Source organism: Poecilia formosa, unplaced genomic scaffold (genome assembly GCF_000485575.1).
Source record: "Poecilia formosa unplaced genomic scaffold, Poecilia_formosa-5.1.2 Scaffold2334, whole genome shotgun sequence".
Taxonomy (NCBI): Eukaryota; Metazoa; Chordata; class Actinopteri; order Cyprinodontiformes; family Poeciliidae; genus Poecilia; species Poecilia formosa.
In genome coordinates, this window is record NW_006802273.1 from 1 (window position 1) to 12,919 (window position 12,919).

The following is a 12,919-nucleotide window of genomic DNA, read 5'->3' on the forward strand; positions in this document are numbered from 1 at the left end:
TACTTTAAAGAAAAAAAAAATCCATTCTCTATCCCTACGTTTATCTTTTAATTGTAACATCAACCCCGTTTTTCCCCTAAGTAGAGGTGGGACAATGAGCACATCTGGTGGGACCCGGAGCGATTCTGTGGAACCACACATATCTTAGTCCCCACCAAATATTTGTGGATGCCAGATATGACTATTGAGGAGATGTAAGTTGGTGTTCAGTTCATATTTGTTCACATTCCTAAACAGATTGGAGTGAACAAAATTAACCAAACCAAACTAAGTCAAGTATAAAATGCCGCTAACTCAAATTCCAACAAACCCACTATAACATTAAAATTATATTTTTTTCCCTCCAAGCAAAACACTTGGTAAAAATGAGTAATTTTGTCTAGTTGCCTGACTGACATACCCCACAGTGGGTTAATTTGAAGGTCACTGTCTGTATTCATTGTTCTGTAGGACAGAGCAGGACAAAGCCTCTCCAAGTCCAAATCTCAATATCAGGAACTATGGCTGGGTTGAATTCAGAAATGACCAGGTGGTGATCAGCACATGCAAGATGCGTGTTTACAAATTCCCATTTGACGTTCAGAGCTGCAACATCTCCTTCAAGTCCATTATGCACTCAGGTAAACCCCGAAACATGTTTTATCTGACTTTATGTATTTGTGTTTCCAAACCAAAAGAAACATGCCACATGTGCATTTTCCATGATAAGATGAGAAGACTATAAAGATGTTTTTGTTTGTTTGTTTTTCTGGCACCAATGCCAATCGGCATTTTATACTTGACTTTCCCCTGTTTCCAAGACAAATTTCTCCTATGCGAGACGTTTGTGTTTTTATGTATTTTTACTTTTACGTATTAATGGCTATTGTCTATTGTTCTATTGTATTATATTGTTCTTATTGTTGTACTGCAGTCTTTCCCGTTTCCAAGACAAATTTCTCCTATGCGAGATTAACAAAGTATCTTATTTTCTCTTATCTGTCTCAGATGAAGAAATAAAGTTATTTTACTACAAGAACAATTCGGAGATCTCAGAGTGGTCTCGAAAAGCTATGGAGACGCAATACGAGTGGCTGTTTGTCAGCATGACAGTCACAAGCAAAACTGTCAACCATTTTGGCTTCAATCAAACAATGATTGTTTACACGGTAAGTATTTTTAACAGCTCAGCTTAATGTCGTAATGTAGTTTTTTCTTTTAGCTTTGCATGAATTTAAATGCAGACAAATTTAACGTGTAAAACAAATTGGCTCCTGTGGGAGCCAGGAGGAGGGTTTTAGCGCTGTTAATCACACTCATGTGCGTGTTGTTCCCCACAGAAGAGCCTGCCATGAATGCACCGGTTAGTAAGAAAATTGTTTCTTCACCATTTGCACAGCCACAGCAAAACAGCAGTCTTGAGCTTGTACGCACTGACTGGGAGGGTGTGAGGCGAGCAGTGCATACAGGAGCATAATTAGCAGCGCTAAGGCCCTCCTCCTTGCTCTGACTGGTTGCTTTTGGCCATTTGTTTTGGTGTATTTCTGCAGATGGCAGCAGGACCACAAGGAGGAGGCAGAGGAGCTTGATTTTTCACAGATCATCTGTCTCACAATATAGTGACAGTTTTCACAAATATGCAAAAAACATATTTATATAAAAGTTACTGCAGCTTTATGGTCAATGCATGATGCAGTTCTACCCCCTCAAATGCCTCTCAGCTGTTGCTCACTGAATGTTTTGTCTTTTCTGACTACTCTATAAATCTGCAGTATATCAACAGTTTGAGACGCTCAGACTGTCCCACCTGAAACCAACAACCACGTCATTTAAACACAATTTTTCAGCATTCTGGTTATCTGGTTATTAGTTTCAACCTCTTAAAGTCATATTTACAACCTCTAGATGCTTAAGTTTATGTTGTCTATGATTCACTATTAGTATGAACCACAGATTAGACAAGTGTTCTCACTGAAGTGGCCTGCAAGTGCAGATTGCATTAGTCCATCTAATGCAATCAATTGTAGATTGCATTAGAATCCTGAACTATATCATTTGGTTTGCTTCAAATGCTTTCTCACATTTCTCACACTTATGTTTTTGCAGAATGGAAGGAAATTAATTTCTCCTACATTTTTTCAGATAAACATGAAGCGGAGGTCTGTCCTCTACATTGCAAACTTCTTGCTGCCTGTCCTTTTCTTCCTGTGTCTGGACTTGGCCTCCCTCCTGTTGTCAGACACCGGCGGTGAGAAGGTTGGCTTCAAAATCACCGTTCTGCTTGCTGTCACAGTGATGCAGCTCATTCTCAATGACAATCTTCCATCTTCTTCGGACAAGATCCCCTTAATAGGTTAAACATGTTTTCTTTCAGGTTTTAGCTGTAAATATCAGCTAAAACCTTATATTTACATAAAAAAACCCAAGTACATTTCTGTTCACTTGTCTGAAGTTAAATCAGACCAAACTTCTCTTCTTTTGGCTTAGTTAGAAATACTAAGATTGTTTTTATTTGCTAGATGTCAAAAAAAAAAAAAAAACTTAGCAAGGATATTTTTTTTGTAACTTCCTTCATATTCAGATGCTTGCATACATTTGATCAGTATCAGAGCTACTTTGAACTGTATGACTTGGGTGAAACTTATTAGATTTCCTTCCGCAAGCTTCTCTTAATAGCTTGCTGGAGTTCTGGTCTGTTCTTCCTGACGGAACTGGTCCAACTCAGTCAGGTCTGTTGGCTGCTTTATTCTCTCACACTCTTTCAGTTGCCATCTATTTTAGGAAGTGCACCAGTTCCTCATGCAGCAAAACAGCCCTACAACATCATGCTGCCACCGGGTGATACTAGCATCCCCTGTTTACACTCCAAACGTAACAATGCATGTAAACTTATGAATTCAAAGAACGTTATAGAAGAAGTCCTAAAAAATGCTCTTTTCAGAATTGTTTCTGGCATTTATTAAATGTAAATAGTTTTGGTAATTCTAACTAACCTAAAAGAAGAGAGGTTTGATCTGATTTAACTTCAGGGAGTGGGAATAACGTGGATGTGTCTTTATACTTGGTGTATATAAATATCTGTTTGCTCCCCCTCAGCGGTTTATTGCATTGGGACTTTTGCTCTTATGCTGCTCAGCCTGTTGGAAACTATTTTGGTGATTCATCTAATTAATAGAGACGCGTGGCAGGACATTGAACAGGACAAGACAAAAGACCCAGTTGAAGGTCAGGAGGAGAAACTCACCAACTCGCACACCTGTTTTATTGGAGAGATCAAATTTTAATCAGTTCGAATGTTCACTTGGTGATGTTCTGTTTTGATTCGAATGCTCAAGCCTGGACAAAACGTAACTTCATTTTTTCAGGAATCAAGACATGTAGCAGCTGTGCATCTGTTAGCAAAAACTCAGCTGATGGAAGGCTTTCTATTGGAAAAGAGGTAAGAACTTTAAAAGTAGCATCTTTCTGTATGACGTTCGTATACAAGTTTGATGACAAACATGTCTGCAGGGCAGCGAGGGCAGAGTTACCGAAGTCTCCATTGCACTCGAAAAGATGTCAGATGAGCTTGGAGAAATCAAGAAATCAATAACTCTTCTCAGCAGCAGACAGGAAGAGGATAAAGCCGGTTACTGGACCAGAACTGCACAGAAAATAAACAAGGCTTTTGCAGTTTTTTATGTCACAGCAGCTGTCCTGTTTTTACTGTTTGTCTCTATAATGTGGTATTCTGCAGATGAGTAGTGACTAAATGAACAAATAGTTACTTTTTATTTATTTTGAACATCGGCATGTTTTACTTTTCCGCATTTTATTAATTTCAAGAAGTGTTTGTGTGTTGTCCGATCATTTATTTTTTCCCCACCGCATAATTTTGCTTTGCTAAAGCTGGTGATTTGTGCAACAGTGTTATTAACCAACTTTTGGCGCCACTGAAAAATGAAAAACAAGAGAATGATTATGCCTGAAAAGTGGATTAGTATGCGTTATCCATAATTCAGCAAAAAAGATTTGAAATTTGAATTATTGAATTGTGTGGTTATATGTGAAACATTACTATATGCATTTTTTTAAAATAAATACAGAAGGTGTTTAAGAAATTGATGGGACAGTCTAAAGTCACAAACACCATTTTATGATATTACATATTGTTCTACCAGAAAAACATCCATTTCATTTGTCTTGGTAAATTAACATCTTTGTGCATTTAAGCCTAGTCCTAAATCTGTTCTATTTGTTACATATTGTGCTAAACCACCTGAAATTTGTGAACCATTAAACTGAACAAATGGTTGAGAAATCCATTATAGCATGTTGAAATGTGTGCTTTTACTTTGAAAGTAAAGTCCTTTTAACGCTCAGAAACTGTCATTCTATAGGCAGTAAATAACTGATTATTTCTGACATAACATAAAATGCATGATTTTGCAATCTTCATGCTATGCCAAGTGTTGAACAGCCCCCACAAATAAATAGTTTGGAAACATTTTTCTGCATCTGGTTTCTGCATGCATGCGTGTATCAGAACATCAAAAATATTTTTTATATGTTGAAAATATTTAGAGAAATATTTTTTTCTCTAAACAACCTTAATTGATAGAGGCAAACATTGGATATTATACTGGATATATTTTAAGGCAAACCTTCAAAAAATAATGTTTCCTTTGCATGGCAACAAATGAAAATCAGCCAAGGCACCAGAAAGAGATTTGTGGACCTAAGAGAGTCTAATGTCAACCCATAATGATGATCAGGTAGAGATGGACATGACTTGATGTGACAAATCACCAGAACAGAAGTGAGAGACTTTGTGAAAATGGGTCACTATCAACAAGGAAATGGGCAGCCATGCCACTCAGTGAGAGAGCAGTGATTACTTCAGAAAAAAAGTATGAGATAATGATTAGTGTTGAAGAGCATTAATTGCTGGTTTTAATCTGCATGATTAATCCCTTCCAAGTTCAAAACGTTTGGACATTCAGAAATCTGCTGGTCCAGACCAAATCAGGATATATTTTCTGAATAAAAGCTTCACTTTTCATCAAGAGAGCCCTCTCCCATTTTCAAGCAAAGCCTTGTGGTGAGTTAGTACATTACTCTTGGATCTTTACAGCAGTTGTTGTCAAAAAACAATGATCCTACTGCTCTAGGAAACTCTCTATTTCCAGTTTAAAACTAAAATATCAAAATCTCACATAAGTGATGCATCTTCTTTGCTAGTTTCAGTCTCACCAGTCAGGCTTCATACAAGAACAGAGCATTTTAACTGCAACAATCTTTGTCATAAGTCATAAAGATCGTCAATTGTTTTTTCTAATAAAATCTGAAAAGAGTGCATTTTATTACAGTCTCTAAGTCAACACTCTGCAGAACTGCCTTTTGAAAAGCGTTTTTCATTATGTCCAACTTTTCACATATAGAACCTTAACTTTTTATAATATATTAAGACAAATAGCCCAAGCGAATGAGATGAAGGTCATCTGTTAGCATAATTTTTAAGATTTTATTTTTAAAGATTCTCAATTGAATATAGCTCTGGATTTTAACTGGGCTGTTTTAATACATGCATTAACTTATTTTCGAAAGCTTTTAAATTGCATCTTGCATTGTGGCCCCAATACTTTGGTGCTTGTTGCTAAAAGGACTTTTTATTAGTTATTTTTTTCCTCTAACTTCGTGGAAGAAAACCTCTTCTATTTGTTGTATCTTCACAAAGCACTACTCATCCCAAACCACAACGGAAATTAGAAATGCTGTTAAACAGACAGACTCTAAGTGCTAAGGAGGTTGGCTTTGCTTGGTAGTGTTTATAACACATCACATCTTAAGATTGCTCGAACAGGACAGAGCTGCAGACTGACCTCTCAGACAATGATTGTCACTTTAACTTGCTTCATGTTTCTCCTCACAGGTAAGACGAGATCATTTCATGCAGTGGATAATGTTTTAGAGGTGCTGTTCACTTAGCGATTTTTGAACTCCATTCATAAGAAATATTTGATCAAACTGAATAATAAATATTTCATAACAATCTCAATTATATAAGAATACATTTGGAATGCTCTAAGAAACAAATGGTGCCGTTTCAGATAAAAATTTAAATCAGTCACAAGGATGAAAGTTTAAGTGTTACTATATCGCAAAGTGTGTTCCCAAAACAGCTTTTACCTTAAGATGTGGGACCACTAGGACGGGATGTCATCTATGTATTTAGATCATTTTCTGTGTGTTTATGGTTTATCTGACCAAATGTATAACAAAAAAATAGCTTCACTATTTTTGTTGTCTATTACTGATGTAGAAACGTCCATACTTTAATCAAACTCAGTGTCAATACTAGGCCTGTCGCGATAAACGATAAATCAATTAATCGCATGATAAATTAAACCTATCGACCTCATTTTAATTATCCTATCGACCTCATTTTAATTATCGGCTTTATCGTCTCTTCCTGACGTTTTTTTCTTTCTCTTGATGACACTGAATGAAAAAAGGCTCAGCTCCGGTGCTCTGCACTGACCCTCCCTTCCTCATTTCCTTAGTGCAATGTCCAGCGCACACGACACTAGCTGTCAGCCGACTGTCGACCCATTTTCAAAACCTGAGAGACACATTAGCCGACAGAAATCCTAGGTATAACGGTTCAATCGGGTTCGACCGTGCTGTGTCAAAGAATGGGCACAAAATAATGGCTACAAGTCCAGTTAACTAATTTTAAAATCAGGCACTAATCATTGCTTTTCTAGAATCTACCTGTGATGCATGTGGCTAGAGTCAGCGTAAAGTCATGACTGAATGAAAATCATTATAACCTATTTATGTCACGTTAACGAAGAACAGCTGAAAAGTTACCGGGTTTATCAACTGCGGTAGCAATTTGGCTCCAACTCCTCCCCTTGTCATTTCTATATTATTTGCACGAAATGTTGAATAAATATTAATGTTGTTTCCACATATCATCTCCGATGTCCGCTGGACTTCGGGTTGCGCCGTGTCAGCTGTTTGGGANTTTGCACGAAATGTTGAATAAATATTAATGTTGTTTCCACATATCATCTCCGATGTCCGCTGGACTTCGGGTTGCGCCGTGTCAGCTGTTTGGGATTCCCCTCCGTAATTTCCCCCCAGAAATCACGGAGGAGAATCCGCGCTTTCTGATTGGCTACTTGTCACATTCAACTGTTAAGCTCCCAGTCGGGAAAACCCCTGATTTAGATCGGAGTGGCCACGACAATCTACCGTAACACACCACACACTGCAGGATGATCGGCTACGAAATCATCAGCGAGAATCTTAGATCGGCCAACGATCTAAGATTGTCATAAGGGGAAAATGGGGTCAAAAAATCGTGTAGTGTGAACGACTGCATTAGGTAGTCGGATGTGCCCATTTTCTCTATGTAAATCTAGTGATTACTGAAGGGCAATATAGTATACAGACTTCATAATCTGCACTCTTTTGGTTGAATGCAGTATTTATTTCCACTTTGGCTTTATGTTGTTTACTTTTTATTCAAGTACGTTTTTTTGTTAATGGAGACTGAGAATCCATTTTATTTTTGTTTTTGTTAATTTAGTTGATCAGTTCTAGCGCTGTGTGTTCTTTTGAAAATAAAATGTATTCATCTATGGCAGGAATGTATGGCAGGAATTACAGATGTATTCATCTATGGCATTCATCTAAGTGCTAAGGAGATGAATGCATTTTTATGTCATTTCCATTAAATCAGTGTCAAAAGGTCTTGAAACAATATTATCGTTTATCGCAGTAATTTTTTAGACAATTAATTGCTCAGCAAAATTTGTTATTGTGACAGGCCTAGTCAATACACTGCTTTGTAATTTATGCCAATAAACATAAAAAATAATTAGCAAAATTTATTTCATAAACTTTTATGAACCAGTTCAAAATGGATCACTGGCTGCCACAGCTTGGAGCTCTGAGTGTTGACCAGACATTGCTGATGTGTTTTTTATTTAAAACACAAAATAATATGGGTGAATTTTAACACATTTAGAGCTTATAAAAAATGTCTTGCAATTACACAGCTTTGTATAGATTCCTTCCTGGAGTGCTGAGTTTTGGAGAAAAAAAATGGAACCCAAGAAAGGTTGCATATCTTTTTAAATTGAGTGGACATGCAAAAAAATGTAAAGTGTTTGTCGTCCAACACAAAGGTGGATTTATATTCATGACGGCAAATGTGTATTCAGAAAATACTGATAAGGAAATGTGTATTCTGCTCTGTTAGGCAGCTGTGTGTCACCAGATGTTCACAATGACCCACTGATGTCCAATCAGAGCTTTATGGACGTTTCAGGTAATCCAGTTTCTGTTAATCGATCTGCTCTGATGGATATTTTTTATTGTACAAATTACATTCCATTATTACTGTCTGAAAAATATTGCAAAAATTGAACATGAAAGGTAAAATCTATAAACAATTTATGCTGTGATTTTTTTCAATGACAGTTGAAAATGCAACAAGTCATATATTTTCACATTTTTCAAACTCGACACCAAACCAGACGTCTGATGACAAAGGTAAACCTGACTTATTTGTTTTTTGTAAATCACTGTGTTTAATCTAACCATGGGTTAATCTCCATTTTTAAATCCTTCAGTAGGAAATCTATCAGTAGAACAATATATTGTCATGCTACAATCACAGCATTCAATTGATCTTATTTCAAATTTATATAAATAACCGCCATAGCGTAAAAAAGAATTATGAAGTGAAAGGAAAATGAATGATATAAATGTTATTTACAAATAAAAAAGAGAAAACTGTGCTGTGTGTATTTAGTTTGTAGACATGCAGTAACAGCAGGAGGTCTTTGCTCATCACTTGATCATTCCATATTTGTTTATTTGCTACCCTGATCTGCATTTAACTCTAACCGTTTTACAGTAATGCAGTTATTCATTACTGTAACAGGAACATTTACCAATCACAAATCAAGACATTTTTAACTTCTTAAAATATTCAATTGGATTTTTAATTTGGACTTTGGCTTTCCAGCTATTAATGAACAAATGAAATATCATGAAGTAATGTTACATTCCAGCTCATTGCTTTGCCAAAAAAGTTTTCCTTTCACTTTACAGCCATGCACAAAAAATATTCAAATATATTTAAAGTCTTAATGTGAGAATTGGTGATTTAGTAATTGCACAGCACACAGCATGTAATCAAAATTAAAACTATGGAAATGAACATTTTTCAAACTCTTTTACTGTTCTAACAAAACTTGTGAATTCTTGGTTGAGAGTTTTTTGACTACCAAGCAGCAATGAGGAACCATAACACAATAAGACTTTGCGTTTTGCCATTTTACACACCAAGCATTACATGAAGGCTTGATTGCATTTTGTGATTCTCCTGTTTTTCTAATCATAAAGTTTTTATTCTGTTTGCAGCACCCACCTGCAGTTATCAGAATGTTCTTGACCACCTGCATCTGACCAAAGCTAATGAAACTTTCACAATGAGCAGACCTGTTAAAGATCATACAAATAAAACAGTCTTATACCTTGAAATGATAGTCTATGCCATCCTGGATGTGGTAAGTCATAATGTTATTTTTTTTTTGTTTGTTTTTTCACTTTTGAAAGTGTTCATTTGATTTTTGTTGGGGATTTTGAATTTCTGATTTTGGATTTGTTTCTTGTACTTTGGTTCTCATGTTAAAGCATTATATATTGCTGAGACCTAATTTATACATACTTTTTGTTAGATTCTGTTTTACTATAGCAATTGTCATCTCTGTAAGAAATCTGTTTTATTTAATTATAATTGCCAAGTGGTTGCTCTTGAAAAGCAAGTATTTCAGCAGTTTGTTGGTCCAGAGCAATACAGGTGTGTGTTAAGACATTGCCAAGTCGGAAAGACGTTACGGTGGACATTAGAGAGGCAAATGTCCATCAGTCTGGGAAGCATTATGAGACAAGACATTTTTGGCAATATTTTGCAATACTGTGTTGGGTAATAATTAAACACAGCAAATCGGCACTAATATCTCAAAGTAACTGCTGAAGACGGTAATGTCTGCTTGACGTTAGAGCTGCTAAAATTTAAAGCTATTGAGTCACAGGATGTAGTTTTACTTTATGCTTACTATTTTTCTCCATGGCTGTAAACTGGAGCTGCAGTTATGAAAGACTGGAATAAAGTTAAAGTACATAAAGTAAAAGATGCACAAGTTTCACTACTCTGTTAATAACTGCACTTGTATTAACTGTTGTTTCAAACTGAAATATATAAATATATAAATATATATTTCTTTATACACAGAAAGAGACAGATCAGACATTCATTGCATATGTTTGGATTTACATGGTGAGTTACTTCTGAAAAAGATGCATTTCATAACATGGCTATTTAATAAAAAAACAAAAACAATTTGATACTTTTTAAGTTGCATTTATTATTCAGCCATGCTCCACGCACTCACCCTTCTGGATTTATATTTTATTTTTCCATTCAGGAGTGGGGAAATGACTACATTTTATGGAATAAAGATGACTTCTGTGGAATTTCAGAAGTAATTGTTCCAACAGAGGTACTGTGGAAGCCAGACATAACAATTGAAGAGATGTGAGTATGCATGTACTGTAGAGTCCAGAGTGACTTCGGTTGAAAGCAATGCAATTTGAAAGAAGAATTTAAATTATTCTAAAGTAAAATAAGTAGTTATTTTAACTTGATATTGTGAGTAAAAATAAAAGAGAAATGCGTGCTCTTTAACTAGGTGAGGGCAGTTTTTTCTTGCATATTGTGAAATAATAATTTGGTTTAAACTGCAGCATTAAGTTAAAACTCACAATTGAAGAGTAATGAACTTAAAAAAATGTTTAGACAACTTGTCTCTTGCTGTTAAATCAACTTCATCAGCTTTAATTTCTGAGTTAAAACCAACAAATTTTATTTGTTGACTTAAATTGTATTTTCAAGGAAGCAGGTATACTTTCATTTTTAAATTAAACCACTTTCAAATGTTTTACAGTGCACCATTCTGAGCGCCCAGTAAGACTGAAAGGATTTAAATCTCAGCATTTGCTTTGACACGTCCTTCACTAGGAAAAACTCTCCACTCAGACTCCTGTGCTTCTTGTCTATGCGCTTCATGTCCGCGCTCAGCCTTGTGTATCCTGTGTTTCTTTACGCAAGCAAGAAATTCGACTTCAGTTTCACTTTCTTCTTGATACAGATTTACATTATAAATATGTAAAAATATATTTTTTGCTATTGGTTGTTAAAAAGCAGTATTCCAAGAATATTCAACATTTGAAATCTACCATTACAAATTTCAGAGGTTTAAGCTGTTCTTTGCTTGGATTTAATCCATTCAACAATCATCTATTCTTTCACAGGATAGAGAAGGACAAAGCTCCTCAAAGCCCCTTTCTCAAAATACACAGTAACGGGACGATTGAATTTAGGAACGACCAGATTGTGATCAGCGCCTGCAGGATGCATGTTTACAAATTCCCTTTCGACATTCAGAAGTGTAACATCACCTTCAAGTCCTACTTGTATGCAGGTGAGTTCAGTTCATCTATGTATAATCAAACTAAAGCAAAATTTTAAATTTAATTTTCGATGGTATGCCAAACAAAACGCACAACACAACAGCTTTCTGAATTGAAATTCTATAGAAAATTAAATCTAAAACACACGTTTTATCGACACTGACATCTTGTTATAAGCCTAACTGTTGACTTCTTGCTCTTCTGTTTGTCTTAGAACATGAATTACAAATCGAAATAGAGAAAAATAGTTCAGTAATATCAATGTGGTCTCGTGAAATAATGGCGACAGAATTTGAGTGGGTGTTTGTCGACATGACTGTCACCAATTCTACAGTGAACCATTATGGATACAATCAAACCATCGTTATTTACACTGTAAGTATGTTCTACAGGGATATCTCTATATTTTCTATTGTCTTAGTTTTGCTGAGCCAAGGTGTGTGGATTGTTTTCCAGTGCAGTTACTGCTGCTAAAGCTACTGCTGTTGCTAACTTTTGCATTCCTATTGTTCGTGATACATACTGCACATATAATTTTGAAGTAGTATAATTAAGTGGTTAATAAAGAATTTACTGCTCATCTCTGCACCTTGGCTCAGCAAATTTACCCTTCACTTTTGTTATATTCATAAACTTCATAGTCTTATTTGTTTTTTGCGTTTTCCTCTAAGCATGCCTGATTTACTTACAAAAAGATGCCAAAATTCCTGATTCTTAAATCAAAAAACAAATATTTCACACCATCTTCCACATCTTTTTACAGATAGAAATGAAGAGAAAATCTGTCCTCCACGTTGCCAGCTTTGTGCTGCCTATCCTCTTCTTCTTGTGTCTGGATTTTTTCTCCCTCCTCCTGCCACACGGTGGAGGGGAGAAGATCGGCTTCAAGACCACTGTGCTGCTTGCCGTCACTGTGTTGCAACTTATTCTCATCGAGATTCTACCTTTTACATCAAGCAAAATTCCCCTTATAGGTAAAACACTATGTTATCTTTCCCCCAGATAATATTTATATGTGTAACTTATGCTGTTAAGAGAGTCTAGCAAAAAGATGGTGGGCACGAACACAAAAAAGGAAGCAGGTAGGTACCAAAAAGGTAAAAATCAACTTCAATTTTTAAATGGTGTTTGAATAGCATGAAAAGACAGGAAATAAGAACATAGTACCAAAGAGAAGAGAAAGATTAACAATAGTAGAGGGTGTGACTGACAGGGTCCCACTACTTTGATCAAGAGCAGAATATACTGATCCAGTGTTTTATTAATGTGTTGTTGGTTCCTCTAAGTGGTGTACATCCTTGGGATTTTTGGACTAATGTTGCTCAGCCTCCTGGAGACTATAGTGGTGAACTATCTGATAGAGATGGACTCAGCATCCCAGGACGATGCCCAGAGTGTGAACGAAGAG

The 12,919-nt window shown here is 35.9% G+C and overlaps 2 protein-coding genes across 2 annotated transcripts; both read left to right on the forward strand.

The window, feature by feature from the left end:
* Nucleotides 1–90: 90 nt before the first annotated feature.
* Nucleotides 91–2,337, forward strand: LOC103133172 (5-hydroxytryptamine receptor 3B-like). Its single transcript, XM_016667773.1, has 4 exons — nt 91–194; nt 451–620; nt 988–1,148; nt 2,122–2,337. Exons 1-4 carry the CDS (start codon nt 169–171, stop codon nt 2,335–2,337), a joined length of 573 nt encoding a protein of 190 aa, XP_016523259.1. The 5' UTR covers nt 91–168.
* A 6,152-nt stretch (nt 2,338–8,489) lies between these two features.
* On the forward strand, nt 8,490–12,916 carry LOC103133173 (5-hydroxytryptamine receptor 3A-like; the record flags this gene model as incomplete). Its single annotated transcript, XM_016667774.1, has 8 exons — nt 8,490–8,523; nt 9,400–9,545; nt 10,274–10,318; nt 10,467–10,576; nt 11,353–11,522; nt 11,726–11,886; nt 12,275–12,485; nt 12,798–12,916. Coding segments are annotated over 8 exons (996 nt in total), but the record flags the coding sequence as incomplete, so codon positions are not given.
* Between the last annotated feature and the right edge of the window lie 3 nt (nt 12,917–12,919).

Bases quoted from the DNA above. Each gene is read 5' to 3' on its own strand.
- LOC103133172 (XM_016667773.1), top strand. From the start codon at position 169: ATGCCAGATATGACTATTGAGGAGAT. The intron at 195-450 runs GTAAGTTGGTGT...ATTGTTCTGTAG, and splicing joins GATATGACTATTGAGGAGAT to GACAGAGCAGGACAAAGCCT. The intron at 621-987 runs GTAAACCCCGAA...TATCTGTCTCAG, and splicing joins CAAGTCCATTATGCACTCAG to ATGAAGAAATAAAGTTATTT.